This window comes from Sebastes umbrosus, chromosome 13 (assembly GCF_015220745.1).
Source record: "Sebastes umbrosus isolate fSebUmb1 chromosome 13, fSebUmb1.pri, whole genome shotgun sequence".
Lineage (NCBI taxonomy): Eukaryota > Metazoa > Chordata > Actinopteri > Perciformes > Sebastidae > Sebastes > Sebastes umbrosus.
This window is the reverse complement of record NC_051281.1, coordinates 1,214,508-1,238,007: the sequence shown is the minus strand read 5'-3', so window position 1 is coordinate 1,238,007 and position 23,500 is coordinate 1,214,508. Positions and strand designations below refer to the sequence as shown.

Below are 23,500 nucleotides of genomic sequence, written 5' to 3'. Positions count from 1 at the left end.
TATAGAGACGAGCACAAAACAAGCAACCAGGTCTCTAGAGACGAGCACAAAACAAGCAACCAGGTCTCTAGAGACGAGCACAAAACAAGCAACCAGGTCTCTAGAGACGAGCACAAAACAAGCAACCAGGTCTCTAGAGACGAGCACAAAACAAGCAACCAGGTCTATAGAGACGAGCACAAAACAAGCAACCAGGTCTATAGAGACGAGCACAAAACAAGCAACCAGGTCTATAGAGACGAGCACAAAACAAGCAACCTCACCTACCGACCACGATATGAGAGAGAGAGGCAGCCACTAAATCACTTCATATATCTATGAATTTATCTTGGATTGCCTGCATTTCATTTAATTTTTGCATCCATGTTCAGCTCCTAACTTTACATTTTTCTTGTAAACTAAACTTAAACAAGTTGAACACCGTGAATCCAGTGTCGGTACGCCTCATTACAGAGAACTGTGCTGCGTTTCTTTCGTGTTAGATCGGCATGATGTGCTCGTATATCACACGGCAAAGTGCCTTCGAATCGTCGGAGAGACAGGAGTCCAAATAAGAAACTACACCCTGCAGAAAAAAGCCCAAAAAACGCAACCCACGACTTCTAATATTAGTAATGTATTTGTATTTGTATTGTATTTGATTTTTCAGGAAAACAAGCCCAGAGTCGCTTATAACAAGCGGACTAACCGGTGCAAACTGATTATTTTGTCCGACCAAACCAGCAAAGCGTTCAGATATTCGGTCACATAAGACAAAGGAAAAAAAAAAAAAGCTCACAGCTAACGAGCCGCCGCCATGTTGAGAGCCGTGTGGTGGCAACAGAAATGCTCCCAATGTCGCTTTAGCACTGTTAAAAAATAATGATTGTATCTATATTAGGGCTGTCAAAGTTAACGCAATAATAACGCGTTAATGCCTTTAATAATAATTACTAATCCACTAATGTATTAATCATTTCATCTCTAGTAGTAACAGCCGAGCGTACAGCACCACCTCAGTGTCCTCGTTGCTCCCTGATCTCTGACCCCTCCTGTGAGTTTACTTTGTTCAAAGGGAATACCAGAAGAAACCCCCAAAGCTCCTTCACACCTGGTAGAAGTGAGTCCTGAACCTCAAGGACCACCACCACTGCTGTAAGTGTCTGCTGGTGGTTAAGAGGTCTGGACTGTTTGAAGTGTCCCGCCTCTGATGTTCTGAGCCTTAAGACCTGAGACCTGAGGATGAGAGAGACTCCACTCACTCAAAGTAGCAGAAGGTCGGGTAGCCTTTGACGTTGTACTCCTGTTTCAGGCCGTCAAACTCAGCCGGGTGCACGTTCATCCCCGCCAGCACCTGAACAACAAAACACACACACACAGAATAAAGAGGAGGTGACGAGATGAGGAAGATGAAGATGAAGAAACATCAGAACAGGTTCGTCTTCATCAGATCACTTTAAATATGAAAAGAAAGTAGAATCACTTTTTGGGATCATTGTCTTTAGAGCTGCAATCAACAACTGTTTTGATAATTGATTAATCGGTTTGAGTCATTTTTTAAGAAGTAAAAAGTCTAAATTCTGATTCCAGCTTCTGAAATGTGAATATTTTCTGGTTTCTTCATGACAGTAAACTGAATATCTTCCAAGTTGTGAACAAAACAAGACATTTGAGGACATCATCTTGGGCTTTAGGAAACATTTTCAGCATTTTCTGACCAAACAACCGACCGATTAACAGATTACTTAACAATGAAAATAATCGTTAGTAGCAGACCTAATCGTCATTTTAATTTAAATAACAGAACATGAGAAATTGACTTTAGTTGTATTGAAACAGGCGCCTGACTATAGACGTGATTAACACGTAAACAACGGTAGCTAACTTGTTAGCATTCTGACTGGATGTAAAACCTCAGACATCGACTTTCCTCCTTCGTGTGTCCGTGTGTCCGTGTGTCCGTGTGTCCGTGACACAACTGTGAATTAAAAACTAAAATATGTTCCTCTCTCTAGGTTCATGGTGGAGAGGAGGTTGTGTTGCTTGGGCTCTGGCTCTGTTTATTCGGCGTGGAGAGGAGGTCGTGTTGCTCTGGATCTATCTGTTTGGCGACGCCGGGAAGCTGCTTGACATCCTCCTGGATCCAGCTTCTCACATATGTTCACATTCTACGTATTGTTTTTTTGTCATATGGATTGTGTATGTTGTATTTGCATCATGTTGTTACTCTGTACACACAACATCTGTTGCTCGTCTGATCCCTCCTCTGGTGCTCTTCCTGAGGTTTCTAACATCTTTTCTCCCTGTTAAAAGGGGTTTTCCTGGTTACGTTTTTCCTCATCCGATGAGAGGGTCGTACTGTAAAGGACAGAGGATGTCGTATCCTGTACAGATTGTAAAGCCCCCCCCCCGCGGCAAATTTGTGATTTTGGGCTACACAAATAAAATTGCATTGACTTGACACAGAGGTGAGAAATGTGTTGTACAACTTGGCTGAACACCAATTCAGAAGTGAAACCTCTCACTTCAGCAGCACTATTAGTGTCTAGTAATAACAGACACACACACTCACCCCTCTATGATGTGTACAGGGAGCTTGTATGCATACTGTTAATTACATTTCCACTACTTAAAAGCGTGCTAGATAATCAAACAAACACGCAGTTAATTATCTTTTCATTGGTTTCCTGCTCTGTGTGTGAGGGAACGCTGTCTCCTCAGGCAGCTGCCTCTCTCCTCAGATTCTTCTTCTTCTTCTTCTGCTGCTGCTCGAGGACGAGGAGGACGAGGACGAGGAGGAGGAGGAGGAGGAGGAGGAGGAGGAGGAGGAGGAGGAGTGTTTATGAACACAAAGCATTCGTTTCCCTCGCTGATCACACACACATGCCTCTGGTTGCTTTTGTGCAAGCATTTCTGCTGTGTGTTGTGTGCTGCTGGAAAACATTACAACAGCTGGGAACAGAGCGCTCTTCGCTCGCTATTGTAATACTGCTTGTCTGCAAACTGACAACAACGGGTCTTTAGGGGACCCCAGAGACCGGGGGAGGAGGAGAAAACAGGATGAAAACAGGAGGGAGAGGAGAAGTTAGGAGGTAAACACAAAGACGGGGCAGGCTGCGCTGACATTTAATCCATACAGAGGTTGTAAACTTCAGCTGGAAGGACATTAGCCCTTAATGGTGGCTGCAGGTGCCAGCTAAGTAAGAAACACATTAAATACAGTCACTCATGATACACCTGGACAATAACACAGAGCTCTAAAATCATTAAAAACAGACTGATGGGCTTCTGAATAGACCACTGTAATTGGTCTGGTCGGTCGATGCAAACCAACATACAGATAAAGTATTAAAGCTGCAAGCAGCGATGAACAGGCCCTCACGCCCGGTAGGATCCAAGTATAGTCTAGTCATCAGGCCCGGACTCTTATCATTCTTGAGAAATTTCGAGCAGATTGAAGAACCTACGCCAAAGTTACAACAACTTCCTGTTTTTCGTCACCACGACTACAATGTTGCATGAAAATACAAACGTTTGATAACTATTCGTTAAGAAGGTCTTCAGATTGTACTGACCCAATCTGAAGTCGATCTGATTAATTCTGTAGGAAAAAAAAGTCGTAATATTACGAGAATAAAGTCATAATTTAACGAGAAAAAAAGTCATAAAATAACGAGAATAAAGTCATAACTTTTTCAAGAAAAAAGTCGTAATATTACGGGTATAAAGTCATAACTTTATGAGAAAATAAGAAAATAACACAGAAAATTATTACTTTATAATATTATGACTTTATTCTCGAAATCTCAGATTTATTTTTTTTTCCTCAATGTGGCCCTAATACTCCGTCGTAGCGTCGTACCATAGACCTACAACAATGAGAAATAAAAATTCAAATGTAAACAAAACACAGTTATTCATTTCCATTTTTATAAATCCACAGGGAGCCTCTGGAGAGGAGCTGAAGAGACGCAGATTGCTGACCTCTGGTCTAGTGTTAAAAAAGATAACAAAAACACAATAAATAGTAATATCGAATCGGCACCCAGGTATGGTGATAGTATTGATCAGGAGGTAGGTGAATCGTCCCAGCTCTAGTTATTACCCTGCTGAATCAAATGGTGCAAAGAGTGCTGAGGTATTGTACTTTAAGCTTTCATTCAGACTGAACTGGAACCATCCAGACATCCACTCCTTATCTAATCTGCAGACATCAGAGAGCAGATCACAGATCAGTTTATAAATGCAGACTCACATATCTCCCCTTGGTCTCTGTGGCTGCTTGCTGATAGACGGGCTGCATCCTCTTACAGACGCCGCACCCTGCAACAGAAACACAGAAACAGAGGCGTTATTACAGAGAGAAGTGGACGGGAACCATCGCTCTGACTCCATCGATACTGCTGTCTAAAACCCCCCATCGTCTGCCGGGGGAATCGGTTGTTTTTGTCAATAGCAGCTTGCAGCGTGTCATCTGCTGTGAAAGATGTGATGTTCTGAAAACTACTGAGTGTAATAACTGAGCACAACACACAGAGAGAGAGAGCAGCCTTTACTATTGAGCACCAATAGGAGACAATTATCTCACTGAATAAACACTATTTTGCTTCTAAACGGGTGTTGAAGCGATCGGTAGGTTAATCATTTAGCCCAGTGATTCTCAGTGAGCGGTCCGTGGCACTCCGTCAGGGGGTCCAAAGAAATAATTAGAAATGAATTATAAAATTGTGCTGCATCATTAAGAAGTGCTTATATCTACAGATGGGGACCATCTGCACCAATAAAACAAGCATATTGTGTCCAATGCTACCACCCACGTTAGCTGTGGGCCAATAGAAACTCTGATATGATTGTGACACGTCACATCAATCTGTCGTGAATCACTTCTCTCACACTAATGCAAATATTTCAAACAAAAGTAATGAAGTAATAAGCTTAATTACTACGATACCGAGAAATAACGCTCCAAACTTGCACTACATTTTGGCGATGATAAAACTGACATGGCCATTTTCAAAGGGGTCCCTTGACGTCTGACCTCCAGATCAGTGAATGTAAATGGGTTCTATGGGTACCCACGAGTCTCCCCTTTACAGACATGCCCACTTTATGATCATCACATGCAGTTTGGGGCAAGTCATAGTCAAGTCAGCACACTGACACACTGACAGCTGTTGTTGCCTGTTGGGCTGCAGTTTGCCATGTTATGATTGGAGCATATTGTTTTATTCTAAATGCAGTACCTGTGAGGGTTTCTGGATCAATATCTGTCATTGTTTTGTGTTGTTCATTGATTTACAATAATAAATATATACATAGATTTGCATAAAGCAGCATATTTGTCCACTCCCATGTTGATAAGAGGATTAAATACTTGACAAATCTCCCTTTAAGGTACATTTAGAACAGATTGTGCCATTAATCCTGATTAAATATTTTAATTGATTGACAGCAAATCACAATATGTTGAAGCTGTCTATGAAGCAGAGCACCACATGTGTCTGTTACTGTGATAATGAATGAAAGGACTCACAGGGAGCGTAGAACATCAAGAGGACCGGCCTCTCCTCTCTCTTCAGCAGCTTCCTGAAGTCCTTCACAAGAGAGAGAGACAGAGAGACAGAGAAGAAGCTTTATTATTATCTATTAACAGAAGATATGCACCGTACAGAGAAACATCACTAACGTTGACTAAAGCTGGTGTCGATGATGACTTAACAACAGCATGCTCCGGGGTAGTATCTCTCTGTTTAGCATACAGAGCTCTGAAATAACCAAGCACACACTCAGCATTTCACTGCACTGATTACACCGAGTCATCAAGAAAAGAAGAAGAAGAAAAGGACTTTCTTCTTTGGACAGCAGGTGGATCAGCCCCCATACCGGCTTCTCCTCATCATCAACACCTCCATGAGCTCAGCTACTTCCTCAAAACACCCAGATTCAGCACAATCTCCAGTTGACACCTTCAACAAGCCTCCAGGCTCCAGCGGACGAGCAGGAAAACCGACAGAAGTGCTGTTCGTTAAATTAAGATGATGTGTATATCTACGAGGATGGTGGGGAGGTTGAGAGGAGTGCCATCTGACCTGGCTGGACGAGAGCTGTCTGGAGATGTTTCTGAGGCTGTTAGAAGACGACGCTGAGCAGCTCTTTGATGAGAAATCTCTGATACTTTACTTTAATGTGTGTTTTTGTTTCAGAGGTGGACATGCTGCTGCGTCAGCTTCAGACGCTGATCATCAAACCCTCAACAGGAGAGGAGAGGTGGACCCGCATCACATTAACTGCTTCTTCGCCGTCTTATAATCACAGTAACTGAACATCAACATTAAAGGGAAAACTCGCCACCTTTTATGAGGATGTCCTATCTGTGGTAAATTCCTGTATTGACCCAGAAAGCTGAGGTTGCTGCTGCAAAATCTGCTGTTCTTCCTGCATCCAGCGCCGTCATCTGACGTGACGGTGACGTAGTTGGTGTTTTGGAGTGATGGAGAGAGCGATCGGAGCAGAGAAGATCTTGAAGTAATAATTTTGAATATTTTAATTTAAATAAATGTCTGTTAAGTCACTATCTATCACCGCATGATGTAACACAACGGTGATTGAGCCTATGGCCCACTGATATTTATATATTTGCAGTATTATGTACTGGGTTTCTTTTTTTTCAGACTTTTTTTCAGATATTTTTTTCAGACTTTTTTTTCGGACATTTTTTTAGATATTTTTTTTCAGACATTTTTTCAGACATTTTTCAGATATTTTTTTTTTCAGACTTTTTTTCGGACATTTTTCAGATATTTCTTTTCAGACTTTTTCAGAATTTTTTTTTCAGACTTTTTTTTCGGACATTTTTCAGATATTTGCTTTCAGACTTTTTTCGGACATTTTCTCAGACATTTTTCAGACTTTTTTTTTAGATCTTTTTTTTCGGACATTTTTTCAGACATTTTTTTTCAGACTTTTTTCAGATATTTTTTTCAGACTTTTTTTTCAGACATTTTTTCAGATATTTTTCAGATATTTTTTTTCAGACTTTTTTTTCAGACTTTTTTCAGATATTTTTTTCAGACTTTTTTTTCAGACATTTTTTCAGACATTTTTCAGACTTTTTTTTTAGATCTTTTTTTTCGGACATTTTTTCAGACATTTTTTTTCAGACTTTTTTTTCAGACATTTTTCAGATATTTTTTTAAGACCTTTTTTTCAGACATTTTTTCAGATATTTTTTTTCAGTCTTTTTTTCAGACTTTTTTCAGACTTTTTTTTCAGACATTTTTTCAGACATTTTTCAGACTTTTTTTTTAGATCTTTTTTTTCGGACATTTTTTCAGACATTTTTTTTCAGACTTTTTTTTCAGACATTTTTCAGATATTTTTTTAAGACCTTTTTTTCAGACATTTTTTCAGACATTTTTCAGATATTTTTTTTCAGTCTTTTTTTCAGACTTTTTTCAGACTTTTTTTTAGATGTTTTTTTTCGGACATTTTTTCAGACTTTTTATTTCAGACTTTTTTCAGATATTTTTTTCAGATATTTTTTTCAGACCTTTTTTTCAGACATTTTTTCAGACATTTTTCAAAAAATTTTTCAGACATTTTTCAGATATTTTTTTTCAGTCTTTTTTTCAGACATTTTTCAGACTTTTTTTTCAGACTTTTTTTTAGATATTTTTTTTCGGACATTTTTTCAGACATTTTTCAGATCTTTTTTTCAGACATTTTTCAGACTTTTTTTTCAGAAATTTTTTTCGGACATTTTTTTTATATTTTTTTTTTCGGACATTTTTTTAGACATTTTTCAGATATTTTTTTTCAGTCTTTTTTTCAGACATTTTTCAGACTTTTTTTTCAGACTTTTTTTTCGGACATTTTTTTTCGGACATTTTTCAGATATTTGTTTTCAGACTTTTTTCGGACATTTTTTTCGGACATTTTTTCAGACATTTTTTTTCAGACTTTTTTTTAGATGTTTTTTTCAGACATTTTTTTCGGACATTTTTCAGATATTTTTCAGACTTTTTTTTTAGATCTTTTTTTTCGGACATTTTTTCAGACATTTTTTTTCAGACTTTTTTTCGGACATTTTTCAGATATTTCTTTTCAGACTTTTTTCAGATATTTTTTTTCAGACTTTTTTCAGATATTTTTTTCAGACTTTTTTTTCAGATATTTTTTTCAGACCTTTTTTTCAGACATTTTTTCAGACATTTTTCAGATATTTTTTTCAGACCTGTTTTTCAGACATTTTTCAGATATTTTTTTTCAGTCTTTTTTTCAGACTTTTTTCAGACTTTTTTTAGATGTTTTTTTCGGACATTTTTTCAGACTTTTTATTTCAGACTTTTTTCAGATATTTTTTTCAGACCTTTTTTTCAGACATTTTTTCAGACATTTTTCAAATATTTTTTCAGACATTTTTCAGATATTTTTTTTCAGTCTTTTTTTCAGACATTTTTCAGACTTTTTTTTCAGACTTTTTTTTCAGAAATTTTTTTCGGACATTTTTTTTATATATTTTTTTTCGGACATTTTTTCAGACATTTTTTAGATATTTTTTTTCAGACTTTTTTTCAGACATTTTTCAGACTTTTTTTTCAGACTTTTTTTTAGATATTTTTTTTCGGACATTTTTTCAGACATTTTTCAGACATTTTTCAGACATTTTTTTCGGACATTTTTTTAGACATTTTTCAGATATTTTTTTTCAGTCTTTTTTTCAGACATTTTTCACACTTTTTTTTCAGACTTTTTTTTCGGACATTTTTTTTCGGACATTTTTCAGATATTTGTTTTCAGACTTTTTTCGGACATTTTTTTCGGACATTTTTTCAGACATTTTTTTCAGACTTTTTTTAGATGTTTTTTTTCAGACATTTTTTTCGAACATTTTTCAGATATTTTTCAGACTTTTTTTTTAGATCTTTTTTTTCGGACATTTTTTCAGACATTTTTTTTCAGACTTTTTTTTCGGACATTTTTCAGATATTTCTTTTCAGACTTTTTTCAGATATTTTTTTTCAGACTTTTTTCAGATATTTTTTTCAGACTTTTTTTTCAGACATTTTTCAGATATTTTTTTCAGACCTTTTTCAGATATTTTTTTCAGACCTTTTTTTCAGACATTTTTTCAGACATTTTTCAGATATTTTTTTTCAGTCTTTTTTTCAGACTTTTTTTAGATGTTTTTTTCAGACTTTTTACTTCAGACTTTTTTCAGATATTTTTTTCAGACCTTTTTTTCAGACATTTTTTCAGACATTTTTCAAATATTTTTTCAGACATTTTTCAGATATTTTTTTTCAGACTTTTTTCAGATATTTTTTTCAGACTTTTTTTTCAGACATTTTTCAGATATTTTTTTCAGACCTTTTTCAGATATTTTTTTCAGACCTTTTTTTCAGACATTTTTTCAGACATTTTTCAGATATTTTTTTTCAGTCTTTTTTTCAGACTTTTTTTAGATGTTTTTTTCAGACTTTTTATTTCAGACTTTTTTCAGATATTTTTTTCAGACCTTTTTTTCAGACATTTTTTCAGACATTTTTCAAATATTTTTTCAGACATTTTTCAGATATTTTTTTTCAGTCTTTTTTTCAGACATTTTTCAGACTTTTTTTTCAGACTTTTTTTTAGATATTTTTTTTTCGGACATTTTTTCAGACATTTTTCAGACATTTTTCAGACATTTTTTTCGGACATTTTTTTAGACATTTTTCAGATATTTTTTTTCAGTCTTTTTTTCAGACATTTTTCACACTTTTTTTTCAGACTTTTTTTTTCGGACATTTTTTTTCGGACATTTTTCAGATATTTGTTTTCAGACTTTTTTCGGACATTTTTTTTCGGACATTTTTTCAGACATTTTTTTCAGACTTTTTTTAGATGTTTTTTTTCAGACATTTTTTTCGAACATTTTTCAGATATTTTTCAGACTTTTTTTTTAGATCTTTTTTTTCGGACATTTTTTCAGACATTTTTTTTCAGACTTTTTTTTCGGACATTTTTCAGATATTTCTTTTCAGACTTTTTTCAGATATTTTTTTTCAGACTTTTTTCAGATATTTTTTTCAGACTTTTTTTTCAGACATTTTTCAGATATTTTTTTCAGACCTTTTTCAGATATTTTTTTCAGACCTTTTTTTCAGACATTTTTTCAGACATTTTTCAGATATTTTTTTTCAGTCTTTTTTTCAGACTTTTTTTAGATGTTTTTTTCAGACTTTTTATTTCAGACTTTTTTCAGACATTTTTCAAATATTTTTTCAGACATTTTTCAGATATTTTTTTTCAGACTTTTTTCAGATATTTTTTTCAGACTTTTTTTTCAGACATTTTTCAGATATTTTTTTCAGACCTTTTTCAGATATTTTTTTCAGACCTTTTTTTCAGACATTTTTTCAGACATTTTTCAGATATTTTTTTTCAGTCTTTTTTCAGACTTTTTTTAGATGTTTTTTTCAGACTTTTTATTTCAGACTTTTTTCAGATATTTTTTTCAGACCTTTTTTTCAGACATTTTTTCAGACATTTTTCAAATATTTTTTCAGACATTTTTCAGATATTTTTTTTCAGTCTTTTTTTCAGACATTTTTCAGACTTTTTTTTCAGACTTTTTTTTCGGACATTTTTTTTCGGACATTTTTCAGATATTTGTTTTCAGACTTTTTTCGGACATTTTTTCAGACATTTTTCAGATATTTTTTTTCAGTCTTTTTTTCAGACTTTTTTTAGATGTTTTTTTCAGACTTTTTATTTCAGACTTTTTTCAGATATTTTTTTCAGACCTTTTTTTCAGACATTTTTTCAGACATTTTTCAAATATTTTTTCAGACATTTTTCAGATATTTTTTTTCAGACTTTTTTCAGATATTTTTTTCAGACTTTTTTTTCAGACATTTTTCAGATATTTTTTTCAGACCTTTTTCAGATATTTTTTTCAGACCTTTTTTTCAGACATTTTTTCAGACATTTTTCAGATATTTTTTTTCAGTCTTTTTTTCAGACTTTTTTTAGATGTTTTTTTCAGACTTTTTATTTCAGACTTTTTTCAGATATTTTTTTCAGACCTTTTTTTCAGACATTTTTTCAGACATTTTTCAAATATTTTTTCAGACATTTTTCAGATATTTTTTTTCAGTCTTTTTTTCAGACATTTTTCAGACTTTTTTTTCAGACTTTTTTTTCGGACATTTTTTTTCGGACATTTTTCAGATATTTGTTTTCAGACTTTTTTCGGACATTTTTTTCGGACATTTTTTCAGACATTTTTTTTCAGACTTTTTTTTAGATGTTTTTTTTCAGACATTTTTTTCGGACATTTTTCAGATATTTTTCAGACTTTTTTTTAGATGTTTGTTTTCGTACATTTTTTTTCGGACATTTTTCAGACTTTTTTTTCAGACATTTTTCAGATTTTTTTTCAGACTTTTTTTTAGATGTTTTTTTTCAGACATTTTTTTTCGGACATTTTTCAGATATTTGCTTTCAGACTTTTTTCGGACATTTTTTCAGACATTTTTCAGACTTTTTTTTTAGATCTTTTTTTTCGGACATTTTTTCAGACATTTTTTTTCAGACTTTTTTCAGATATTTTTTTCAGACTTTTTTTTCCAGACATTTTTTCAGACATTTTTCAGATATTTTTTTTCAGACTTTTTTTCAGACTTTTTTCAGATATTTTTTTCAGACTTTTTTTTCAGACTTTTTTCGGACATTTTTTCAGACATTTTTCAGACTTTTTTTTTAGATCTTTTTTTTCGGACATTTTTTCAGACATTTTTTTTCAGACTTTTTTCAGATATTTTTTTCAGACTTTTTTTTCAGACATTTTTTCAGACATTTTTCAGATATTTTTTTTCAGACTTTTTTTCAGACTTTTTTCAGATATTTTTTTCAGACTTTTTTTTCAGACATTTTTTCAGACTTTTTTTTAGATCTTTTTTTTTCGGACATTTGTTCAGACATTTTTTTTCAGACTTTTTTCAGATATTTTTTTCAGACTTTTTTTTCAGACATTTTTTCAGACTTTTTTTTAGATCTTTTTTTTTCGGACATTTGTTCAGACATTTTTTTTCAGACATTTTTCAGATATTTTTTTCAGACCTTTTTTTCAGACATTTTTTCAGACATTTTTCAGATATTTTTTTTCAGACTTTTTTCAGACTTTTTTTTAGATGTTTTTTTTCGGACATTTTTTCAGGCATTTTATTTCAGACTTTTTTCAGATATTTTTTTCAGATATTTTTTTCAGACCTTTTTTTCAGACATTTTTTCAGACATTTTTCAAATATTTTTTCAGACATTTTTCAGATATTTTTTTTCAGTCTTTTTTTCAGACATTTTTCAGACTTTTTTTTCAGACTTTTTTTTAGATATTTTTTTTCGGACATTTTTTCAGACATTTTTCAGATCTTTTTTTCAGACATTTTTCAGAAATTTTTTTCGGACATTTTTTTTATATATTTTTTTTCGGACATTTTTTTAGACATTTTTCAGATATTGTTTTTCAGTCTTTTTTTCAGACATTTTTCAGACTTTTTTTTCAGACTTTTTTTCGATATTTTTTTTCAGACATTCAAACACCTGAACACTCCATTTAATGTTCTGGATGCTTTCAGTTAACAGCCAAAGCTTCTTTATAGTTCACCCGAAGCTCCAACAGGTTGTTTAGGTCATGACTTACTTTTTCTGTCTCTATGTGGAGGATGTCTTTCGCCTCGGGGTTCTCCTCCCACAGCGGGGGTCCCGACGGGTCCTTCAGGAACGCCACCATGGACTGAAAAGATAGAAAAGTCAGTGAACACTTTTTAGATCATGCAGCAACTTGTCGCGGGCGCCAAAACGCTTGCCACAGAGTGACTGGTGATGATTGAGTAGAGGCGGCGCTGCAGGCTGTGCCAGACGGACGCTCATACAGGACCGACGTGTCCGTCCATCCAGGAGCTGTTTCAGTACCTTTAAGTGTTTGGTAATGGGTTTGGTAAAGCTCCCTGTAAATATAATGAACCATATGTCTGCGCAGGCAACAGCAGGAAATACTTCATCCGGCAGCGCCACGACGATGACAGAGTGGACACGGGAGGAATATTTAGTAATTATCAGGATTACTCTGATGATGGTTTAAACTGAGACTTTTTGGTGTTTTATTGTTTCCATCTGCCAGAGGAAGAAATACGAGCGACGCACCAGCAAGCAGAATAATAAAACCACAACAAGAGGAGTTACAGCTCCCAGATCTCCTGATGATGAGTTCCTCATAAACTCAACAGAAGACGTTCTACATCTTTCAGAGAATCTTAATTAGGGATGAACAGTTTATCATTTTTATATCTAAATCACGATTTGATGTTCAAGTATTTCAAATCACAAAACCCAGAAGCAACTTTTCAGACCTTTATAGCAACTTCACTTCTAAAATGTGACAAATTTAGTGACTTATAAATATATTAAATTGTAATTCATTCTCATGCTGCTCAGCCTCTCAGCCAACACAACCACTAAGCTTTATGCAAATGATGCATGATGACATCACCAATATGCCAATCAGGGCTGGGATGATTCACTTATCTCCTGATTCAATATGTATCGCGATTCGATATTGTGATATATTGTGATTTTTATTAACTTTTTACCACTTGACCGTGGGGAAAGTTGAATCATCCACTTCTAGGGACTTTTACTTTGTAAAATCTCTAAATGAATCCAGTAAGAATGTTTGATTTTCAGCATGTATGTAGTCAGAGACGTCCTGAAGATCATCGCGATATTATGTTTTATGATTATTGATTTTCCAGCAAACCCAAAAATCAAAGAATAAAGACATTTCCCTCACAGATTAGTGGGATTTTCTTTTTAATTTATAATGTTTTATACTTCTGGTGAATATAATCCATCAATCTTATTTCTATAGATGTATTTTGTATATACAGTTCCCTTTGTTAACACCTTATTTTGAAAAGCGGACGTAGTCCCACGTGTCTACTTCCTGTAACTTCTCCAAGGTGGTCTCTAGCTCTCCCGTCAGCTCCGTTCTCTTTATCCATCCATGGTCAGCTCCATCGGGGCCGTTTCAATGCAGAGAACACAAATGTCAGTATCTGGGTGCTCTACAGTCGTAGCGTCGGCCCATTTGACCACGGAGATGAGAGCGACGGCCGGCTCCGCCGCCACGTTATACCGCGGTACGATAACGATTCCTGTCCGGGACAGAGTCAGCATGCAGCTTTAGCTCTGCTCTGTCTAGCTCTGCTTTTCCTGTCAATGTGTGAAACCCAAAGTGTTTCTATCCTTTACTGGATGTGTAGTGTTTACCACGCTGGATTTAACATGGGAGGGTGCAGCTCGTATCCACGACGACCCTCCAACGTTTTAGACTCTCTGAGGTTTGTTTTGGTTGACGGATACGGAACGGATATGACGTCACGTTACTCAGACTACCACAATAAAAGCGGTAACTTCCTTCTACCTCCACATAGACTCAAATGAAGCAAATATATCGATTCTGGCATTAAAAAAATCGCGGTACTAACCGATCGAGGCAGCGGTAGACGAGCACCTCCCGTGTTCTGAGAGGTCAAATTACTGTTTTTGTGAATGGAGTCTGGTCTGGCCTGAAAGACTGCGATATAACGGCTTCATTCCTCGTCATAAAGGGCTGTCTGATGGTTTTTCTCTTGTTCACCATGCTGGTAAATATGAATTAATCATAGTTTGATGCTCGTGGTTTCTGTAAAATGAACTGAATGATTGAATTGTGGAAAATCTAACGATGTAAAGCATCCATACTGACTTAAGTTAAATTGAGACCTGCGTTTATTCCAAACGGTGAGTAAAAAGGGATTCTGTGTCTAATTGGAGCTCAGCTTTTTAATTGAAGTTTTACGACAGACCATAAATACAGGCCTGGAGATAACTTTTTGAAACTAATCAGAATTTAAATTACTTTTGTAATATTAGTCAGAGAAATCACATTCATATATTTCCCTAAATTGGTCATTCACAATCTTAATGAAACAGGCAGCTCTTATCAGACTAAATGAACACATTAAACGGACACTGAGCTGCACAGGAAACTATAATACAATAATTCATATTGAGTCGTAAATACTGGACAGATTTGAGCACTCACCTTGGAGGTGGCGGGCCGGTTGTACTCGGTGTGGAACGTCCCGTCTCTGAAACACACAGCAGCAGACACACACACACACAGAGCTCAACATACAGCAGCAGTAAACGTTCGATGAAAAACAAGACTCTGAACACTGTGAAACTTCCCAGAGAGCACCGAGGTGTGGAGACGTGTCTGACAGCCAGCTGAGTTTCTGGTTAACTCACTTGTAGTGCAGCAGCTCTGCTCCTCCGGGTTTGGAGCTCGGGTCCACCTTCACTTTCTTACACAGCTTACGGCCCTCCGAGTCTCTGAGATGATAGAAAGAGAAAGAAAATAAAGAAGGAACGGTCACATGTTGGAATAATCTAAAACAAACGATTCATACAATCACATTGCATTCATAGAGCAAAGTGTTCTATGAAATACACTTCTTATTATATATTATATTATATATTATAAATATATGATGAGATAGGCTCAGCATCCCAGAATGATTAAATTGGACAAACTTCAGAGGGTTACAGTGTTAATTTCATTTCACATAATTATTTTTTTTATTTTAATTAAACATAATTAACTATGACGAATCATGTTAGTAAACGACCTATTTTTTTTTTTTTACATTTATTTATTGATTTTTATGCATTTAACAGATTATACATATAACCCAGAACATTCCCCCAAAATGAACATATGGCAGTGTAAAAAATAATAATAATAATGATAAAAAACTACTTGAAAATAAATAGATAAACATAAAGTTAAAAAGGATATATATTTAAAATGAAATATAATTAAATTAATGAATAGAAAAAAAAAAGAAAAAAAAATACAAATATATATATATATACAAATTAAATAAATAATAATAAAAATATATATATATATATAAATAAAAAAAATAATAAAAATACAAAAAAATAAATATATATATATATATATACAAATTAAATAAATAAAAATACAAAATGATATATATATATATACATACATATATATATATATATAAATAAAATTAATTAATTCAATTACATTAAGAATATGGTCCACTCCCATGTTGATAAGAGTATTAAATACTCGACAAATCTCCCTTTAAGGTACATTTTGAACGGATAAAAAATGTGTTATTAGTAATCACGATTAACTATAGACAATCATGCCATTAATCGCGATTAAATATTTGAATCGACTGACAGCCCCGACAAAAACTATTTCAAATTTTAAACCTTATACACAATGATTAGTTACCACTGAAATCACTGAAAACTGCCTGCTAACACTATTTATAGTCATTATTTATGTTCTTAACTCTGTGCATATAATATGCTTTGCCAGCATGTTTTGGGGTCACAATGTCTTTCCAATAAAGCTTCAACGGAGGAGAGACGATGCTGCATGAAGACATAACTTCATTAACATTACATGAATCTAATCTCATGTATATAAACAAGACTCCCATATGCATACACAGAGAAACATACATCTGCAATGGGAATACAATGCTGATTGCAACCCGAACAGCATGTCAGCGTGCACATATTATCTGTCCTATAGAGGCTGTTATTGAGAGAAAGGTTGCATAGTTGGAGAGGAAATAAATATGCATGGAGCCACCTACACATACTTCACACTTGCTTCAGTGAGGCATTAATAGCAGCAGCATGACGTACTCGTTCTCTCCCGTAATGAAGAGCAGGAATACATGCATTCATTTAGAGATGGTGGGGGGGGGATGTTTGCTGGAGAGAAAAAGGGCCTGATGCTAATAAATTCAAAGAGGTGGAATTCAATTATGGCCGCAAGACCCACGGAGAGACAAATATTTGTTCAGAGCAGCTCTGCGTTATACGAGGAGGAGGAGGAGGAGGAGGAGGAGGATGAGGAGGAGGAGGAGGAGGAACGACGGTGTGTGTGTGTTGACAGACGGTAGTTCAGGTAATGATTCAGGTGAGCTTATAGTGCCGTATTCTGCTGACTCATGAAGGACAGATGGCAACCGGTCGGGGCACACCAGGACCAGATGTGACCTCGACACCGATCTGGAGATGGAGAGCTCAGTCATCCGAGTCAAAACCAGTCTGCTACTCCTGGAAACAAGTGACAAAGGCTGGTCCTCAATGAGGCTGACCCCGATGCTTCCACCGTTGCCATGGTAATCCAATCAGTATTCAAATGCAACGTTTTTTTATTATTATTAGGGCTGTCAATCGATTAAAATATTTAATTGCAAATTAATCGCACATTTTTTATCTGTTCTAAATGAACCTTAAAGGGAGATTTGTCAAGTATTTAATCCTCTTACCAACATAGGAGTGGACAAATATGCTGCTTTATGCAAAATATATGTATATATGTATTACTGGAAATCAATTAACAACATAAAACAATGACAGATATTGATCCAGAAACCCTCACAGGTACTGCATTTAGCATAAAACAATATGCTCACCTCATAACATGGTAAACTGCAGCGTGCCGTTTGTAAAACATCTATAAATATTACGCAGATAGATGGACCAGAAATCAGTTATTAACCATTAACAAACTATTAACTATCTATCTAAATAATGTTTATAGATGCTTTATAAAGTATTTATTAACCTTTTAACAAGATATTATAATTGCAACTTTATAATATTCAACTAAATAATGTTTATAGATGGATTCTTAAAGGTTTACAAATCATTTGGTACAAATTAAGAAATACTTAATATAGTATATAAACTGTTATAATGTGTGCAGCATTACTAATAATAATTATGTTTATTATAAAGTGTTACCACTTTAACTCTTACCAGATTTAAAGTTGTGCTTTCGTGTGATTCTTTGTGGAGAAACTCAGTTTTACAGATCTGTCGATTAAACAACTAATCGATTAGTCTAATTTCTTTGGTCGATGACATCCCTAGAAGTCTTTTGCACAACATACTTCTAAGATAAAATGTGAGCTGTACAGCGCTGGCGTGAAACACCATCAGGTATTGTTCTTGTTAAATGGCACTTTTTAGGAGAATGTGACACACCTGGGTGTGGACCAGTACAACAATGGAAATGCTTTCAGCCTCTTATTCATTTGGCCATACATACACATGAAGATGACTCAGAGAGTTTCTGTGAATCAACCAATGAAACAGCAGAAACCTTTCAATCCCAGAACAAATGGAAGCCCAGAGAAGTTCAGAATGAGTCACTGACTAAGTGTTCAGTACAGAAAGAACAAAGGCCACGAATGGCAGTACATCAGAGAGAGGCCGGTCCACCGGATGCATTCATCCCCGAGGGAAACGGCAGGCGGTGCGTCAGCACCCCAACGCTCCGACCTCTCTGACTGTGAAGTAAGGCGGTTTGAACGGAGGCTGAGGAGACGTTATACGGTGCTGACAAACAGATGAGGGGAGGAAACACTAACCGTACAGTAGAGGCCAAGAGAAACTATTCAATCAAAGCAGGTGTTGGGATTACGACACAGTGTTCAGAGAAGAGAACGCATTACTCATCACTAAAGTAGGAGTTCACTCTCTAAACTGGTCCACATTAACCATGTTTGTTTCAATGATAAACAGTTTTACTCTACCGTCAAAATGTTCTTTATGCCGACCTTACACCAAACAACTTTTCAAGTGATTTCACTGTCGCAGACATATTTCCAAAGTCAGAATAAAATTACGAGAACTTTGCAAGAATTGCGGCGCTCCCGTGATCTCCATCGTTTAGTGTTAGGTGGTCATAAAACTCAGTCCAAGCTGTCTTCAATCAGTCTTTTCCTCGTCTTGATGTTCTGATAAAATCAAACAAGTTTCATATTATGGTAATTTCGATGACGCGCACATTGTCAAACAACCAATGGGAGCGCTCTCTCCAGCACCAAACAGGAAGCAGCAAACGGGGTATAAAGTAAACATGGAGGAACCATGGATGTATTAAGAGAACTGGATCCAGCGTTGGAGGCGGGGCCCCGTTCATTCCTATGAGAGGGTCTCAGTGGCTCATGAAGCCTAAATGGCTCGACTTCCGTCTGGAAAAGTACACGGATCTTGGCAGAGTAGCGTCCGAGATGATTAGCGGAGTAGCGTCCGCTCGGTCACATGACTCGGTCACGGGGTCCCAACATCACGCCGTCGGCACGGCTCGGTGCTCCAGCTTCGGTCTGGGTCTCACTCACATGAACGGAGGAAGGGAAATAACTCTGGATTCAGCTGTTAGTGCGTTTTACAACTTTTAGGACTTAATGATTTAAATAGGGACTATTAGAGTGTTGATTCACCTCAAAATAAATGATCCTCTGAGTTACAGACGTCTCTTTCTCAATATAAGTCTATGGGGAAAAGTCTTTTTGGTCCCAATGGCATCACGTGACGGACACGGAAGTTGTAGTACCCCCGTTTGGCCACTACAAAAGACCGGATCGACGACCGGCGCTCTTCCTGGGGGCTTGGGAGGAACTGTTGGAGTTGTAGAGTGAACTACAGTACCTCTTTGACGTGTCCTCTCATTTGTATCACGATAGAGTGGAGAAGAAAAAAAGCTGCAGTGAGTATGCTATATGCTATAACTAGCTGGCTATCGACTGTCCCACACAGAGCTACTTGCAAGCCAACAATAGCTATTGGAATGTTTGCTATAAGCCTACGAGCTAACCGTACGTTTCAGCTGAAGATTGCTGGCTTCAATCATATAAATCTGGCTGCAGTACTCGCTCTATCTCTGTCTCTCACAAATCCATTTATATGATTGAAGGCAGCAATCTTCAATCTTCAATCTTTTCCTTATAAATTTCCACTAGGAGCAGGATGTGACATCATCTCTAAAGGAATCTAGTTGTAGTCAAGTAAATAGTGACCCTGCAAGATCCCCAGTCTTTGCAAAATATTATTGTCTGTGACTAAAAACTCTGAGACTTCAGACACACTGTCTTTAGATGAAGGATTAGAGGGAGTCGGACTCCTAGTGGAGGGTAGGCATTACACATATTATTTGGTTAGACATACCAAACTTAGAAATACTTAACGCAACAAGGTGGTTGTGTGAGGTGCACCTTTGTGATTGGAGAATCATTCAAATAATAAAATGTTGGAGCCAGAACGTCACATTAGGCCAAAGTCAACAGAGTCCCTTTAGTAAAGGATTAATGATGGATTCATCATGCAAAGAGGATGAAGCCCTGCATGCCATTTAATTATTACTCTTCCAAAACACAAATCCTAATCCTCGCTGTGCTTGTTTGAGCTCCGCTGTTCCCATTGATCCGGACGACACCGTGTTTCCTACCACGTCTGGTCTAAACATCCAGAAGAATGGCAGCACACAGTACTTCCTGTATGAGATCATCCTTCCCCTCTGGTGGATCCCAGTTGGCCAACACTCAGGTTGCCTGTCATCTGTTCAAAGTGTGTCATCCTGGCCTTCGGTGGCCCTCGTCCTTGGCAGCGCCGGCCGTTCTCACGCTGTGATATGGACTCTACTCTCTCTCTCCCTCCGTCCGCCATGAGCTCGCAGCTGGAGCTCCGATTTGGAACCGGCCCATTTGAGATGGTGGTGAAATATGCCAAATAGCACAATGCTCCTCTACAGAGCCTGGCACCGGATCCGTGTGTCCTGCAGTGATGAACCCGGCTCACTCTAGCTCCCCTGGCAGGAGTCTGGCCCAGTATAAATCTCTGCTTAGCATTAGCACACTCTACTCTAGCATGCTGGAGATGTTGGCGGAGGAAGAGAGAGATGATACCATACAGGACTCTCCCAGAGAAAAAGTAAACATTAAGAAAAGGACACGTATCATGGAGATCTCTGAAGAGAAACAGCACAACGTTTAGTTTGTCTTCTTTCTGTCCGCCCTGTCTTCGATCCGGACGAGCTTGAGAGAGATTGTGAACGCTGCGATGAGCACTGAGAGTGTCAAAGGGGAGTTTCTGCCTTCCTCACACTTTTCCTGTTTCCTGATGCATTCTTTCCTCTCTGGTGAAGAAGCAGTTGATGGGTTGACAGGTATGAAATAAATATTTAATAAAAATAAGTGGAACTGAACACCAGGAAGGACAGAAAAGAACAACAAGTCAGATCACTGGGGAGCAACGCCAGCTGAGCTCAGAGAAAACAATTCCTGCCGGTGTCTTGGGAGCATCTAGCATTAATGTAAACACTTCCACAGTGAGGGCTGCAGATAGATGACATGACACATTGTTCTGCAGGAAAGAGAGTGAAAACAATAAAATAATAATGATTCTAAAAAAGTATTTCCATATGACTAGGGCTGCAAGCGAACCTTCCACCCTGGAGACCTCAAAAATAGGGAGGATTTCAAAACCAAAGCGGGAGGACGAGAAGTCCAAAAAATTGAGATTCAGAGACTTTTAAAGAATGAAAAGTGCAAAATACTTATAATTATAAAGTACACAGCAACAGCAGTTTTATGTTAAAAACTTTGATTTGACTTTTAATTCTCAGGATTATCTCAGGATACTGATACCAGTATCGGGTCCGATACTGTGCTCATGTACTCGCAAAACGGCTCCGATACAACGGCACCGATACCACTTTAAGGCAGCGTGAAGTTAACCTCTCGTCATCATCTTTCGTGTCCTATCGCACGCGCTCACGCTCCACCTCCCCGACGGTGCGGACGAGACGGGCCGGTGGTGTGCCCGACCCCGCTGGGCCGGGATCCCACCTTAGCCAGCGCGCTCCGGCCCACACTTTCATTGCGCCACGGTGTTTTGCTTTCACCCTCTGACTCGCGCTTGCGCTAGACTCCTTGGTCCGTGTTTCAAGACGGGTCGGGGTGGGTTGCAGACATCGCTGCAGACCACTGGCTCCTTTTAAGTGAGAGGGCGCAGTGAGCACTTTGGCCACGGTCTTGGGAAGCACCTTTGCCCCGAGCCTTTCCAAGCCGACCTCGAGCCGGTGGCGGCGCACCGCCTCGTACGCGGGACTCCCCAGCCTGCTGTGTGTTGCTCACACCCTCCAGCTGGCTGTTAACGAGGGTCTTTAGGCACAGAGAAGTACTCGTATCGGTACTTGTATCGGTACTCGGTATCGGCGAGTACCCAAATATAAGTACTTGTACTCGGGCTGAAAAAAAGTGGTATCGGTGCATCCCTACTCAGGAGTTAATGCAGAGTCTCTCACTCACTCCCTGAAGGCCCTTTTAAGACACAACGCCACCACTGCGCTCTGAAACCCGTTATTTCCAACGGTTTAAGCCGCGCCACGGCGGCTTTTTGCTGCATCGAGCAAAGCCCAACTTTGGGTGCAGCGCAGCACTGACAATGCGAACCCAGCCGCGAAGGCAGTTCATACTGCGAGCAGCTCTCTTCCCCCCAGGAAATGATATTAGGTGTAACTATATTGTCGGAGACAGGTTGAGATAACGAAAAGGACAGAAAAGATGTGAACATTTGTCATAAATCGGGAGACTGTGGGCTAAAACACACTAGAAGCCTGATTCTCCTTTACAATAATTCACTACATGTTTACAGGCAGGCAATCAAATATGTAATAATTAAGATGACAACAAATTTATGTTTTTATAGCCAAAAAGTGTCCATATCTTTGTGGAAAGCTCTGTATTGAACCTCAATTAGATTTTGGTACGGACTAAATGGTGTCTGATTGTTGATAACTGTGTCAAGTATGGCTGTGACTAATTATTTTCAGTATTGATTAAGTGATTAATGGTTTGGTCTATGAAATGTCAGAAAATCACTTTGGATTAAAAAAAAATGACCGTCACAGTTTCCTAAAGTTCAAGGTGACATCGTCAAACTGCTTGTTTTGTCATTTTTCTATTATATAAAATAAACAATTAGCTTTATTAAAGCTGGATTTTCCTGACAATCAGCTTATCGTTTCTGCTGTCGTGTCACAGTTAGCATTAAATGTCTGGCAGGGGTGAAAGTACTCTGTACCACTAAAAGATTCAGTGTCGCGGGAAGGAAGGGACAGCAGCTGCCTGCCAGAACCCACTGAAACAACAACCCATCACTCAGGATCACAGATGTGACATTTAAATAATGTCAGCCATCTGGACTGTTGCTCACCTGTACGGGCGTCTGCATCGAGAAGTGTGTTGAGAAAACTACAGATTGCCCAGAACAGAGCTGCAAGACTAGTCTTACACAAAAAATCCACATGAACGCCCCCTCAAGTCTGAACATCAACTCAAAAACAGCCGGTTGTTTAAGCAACACAACACATCTTCTTTGTAGCGTCCATGTTGTTTCCATATTACGACTTAAAGCTCCTGAACACACCGAAGTATGAAACTTCCTAACTCAGGAAATGGGAACATCCGAGGAGCACATGAATGCACCGTTGTCTGCCCTCCTCTAGTTTCCTTATAAACTGCTTCTAAATGGTTTCAGTGTCGGTGCGTCTGTGCAAAAATGAAAATGTAAACAAAAAATCTGTTAT

The 23,500-nt window shown here is 37.2% G+C and overlaps 1 protein-coding gene across 1 annotated transcript in view; it reads right to left on the bottom strand.

Annotated features, from left to right (window-relative positions):
• Positions 1-23,500, bottom strand: part of pdia5 (protein disulfide isomerase family A, member 5) — an 80,653-nt gene that overhangs the window by 35,723 nt on the left and 21,430 nt on the right. Inside the window, exons 5-10 of the mRNA XM_037790773.1 lie at positions 15,316-15,399; positions 15,110-15,155; positions 12,665-12,757; positions 5,513-5,573; positions 4,235-4,302; positions 1,242-1,333 (exon numbers count right to left, since the gene is read on the bottom strand). Of these exons, the coding sequence (XP_037646701.1) occupies positions 1,242-1,333; positions 4,235-4,302; positions 5,513-5,573; positions 12,665-12,757; positions 15,110-15,155; positions 15,316-15,399 (444 nt within the window). The remainder of the gene's footprint in view (positions 1-1,241; positions 1,334-4,234; positions 4,303-5,512; positions 5,574-12,664; positions 12,758-15,109; positions 15,156-15,315; positions 15,400-23,500) is intronic.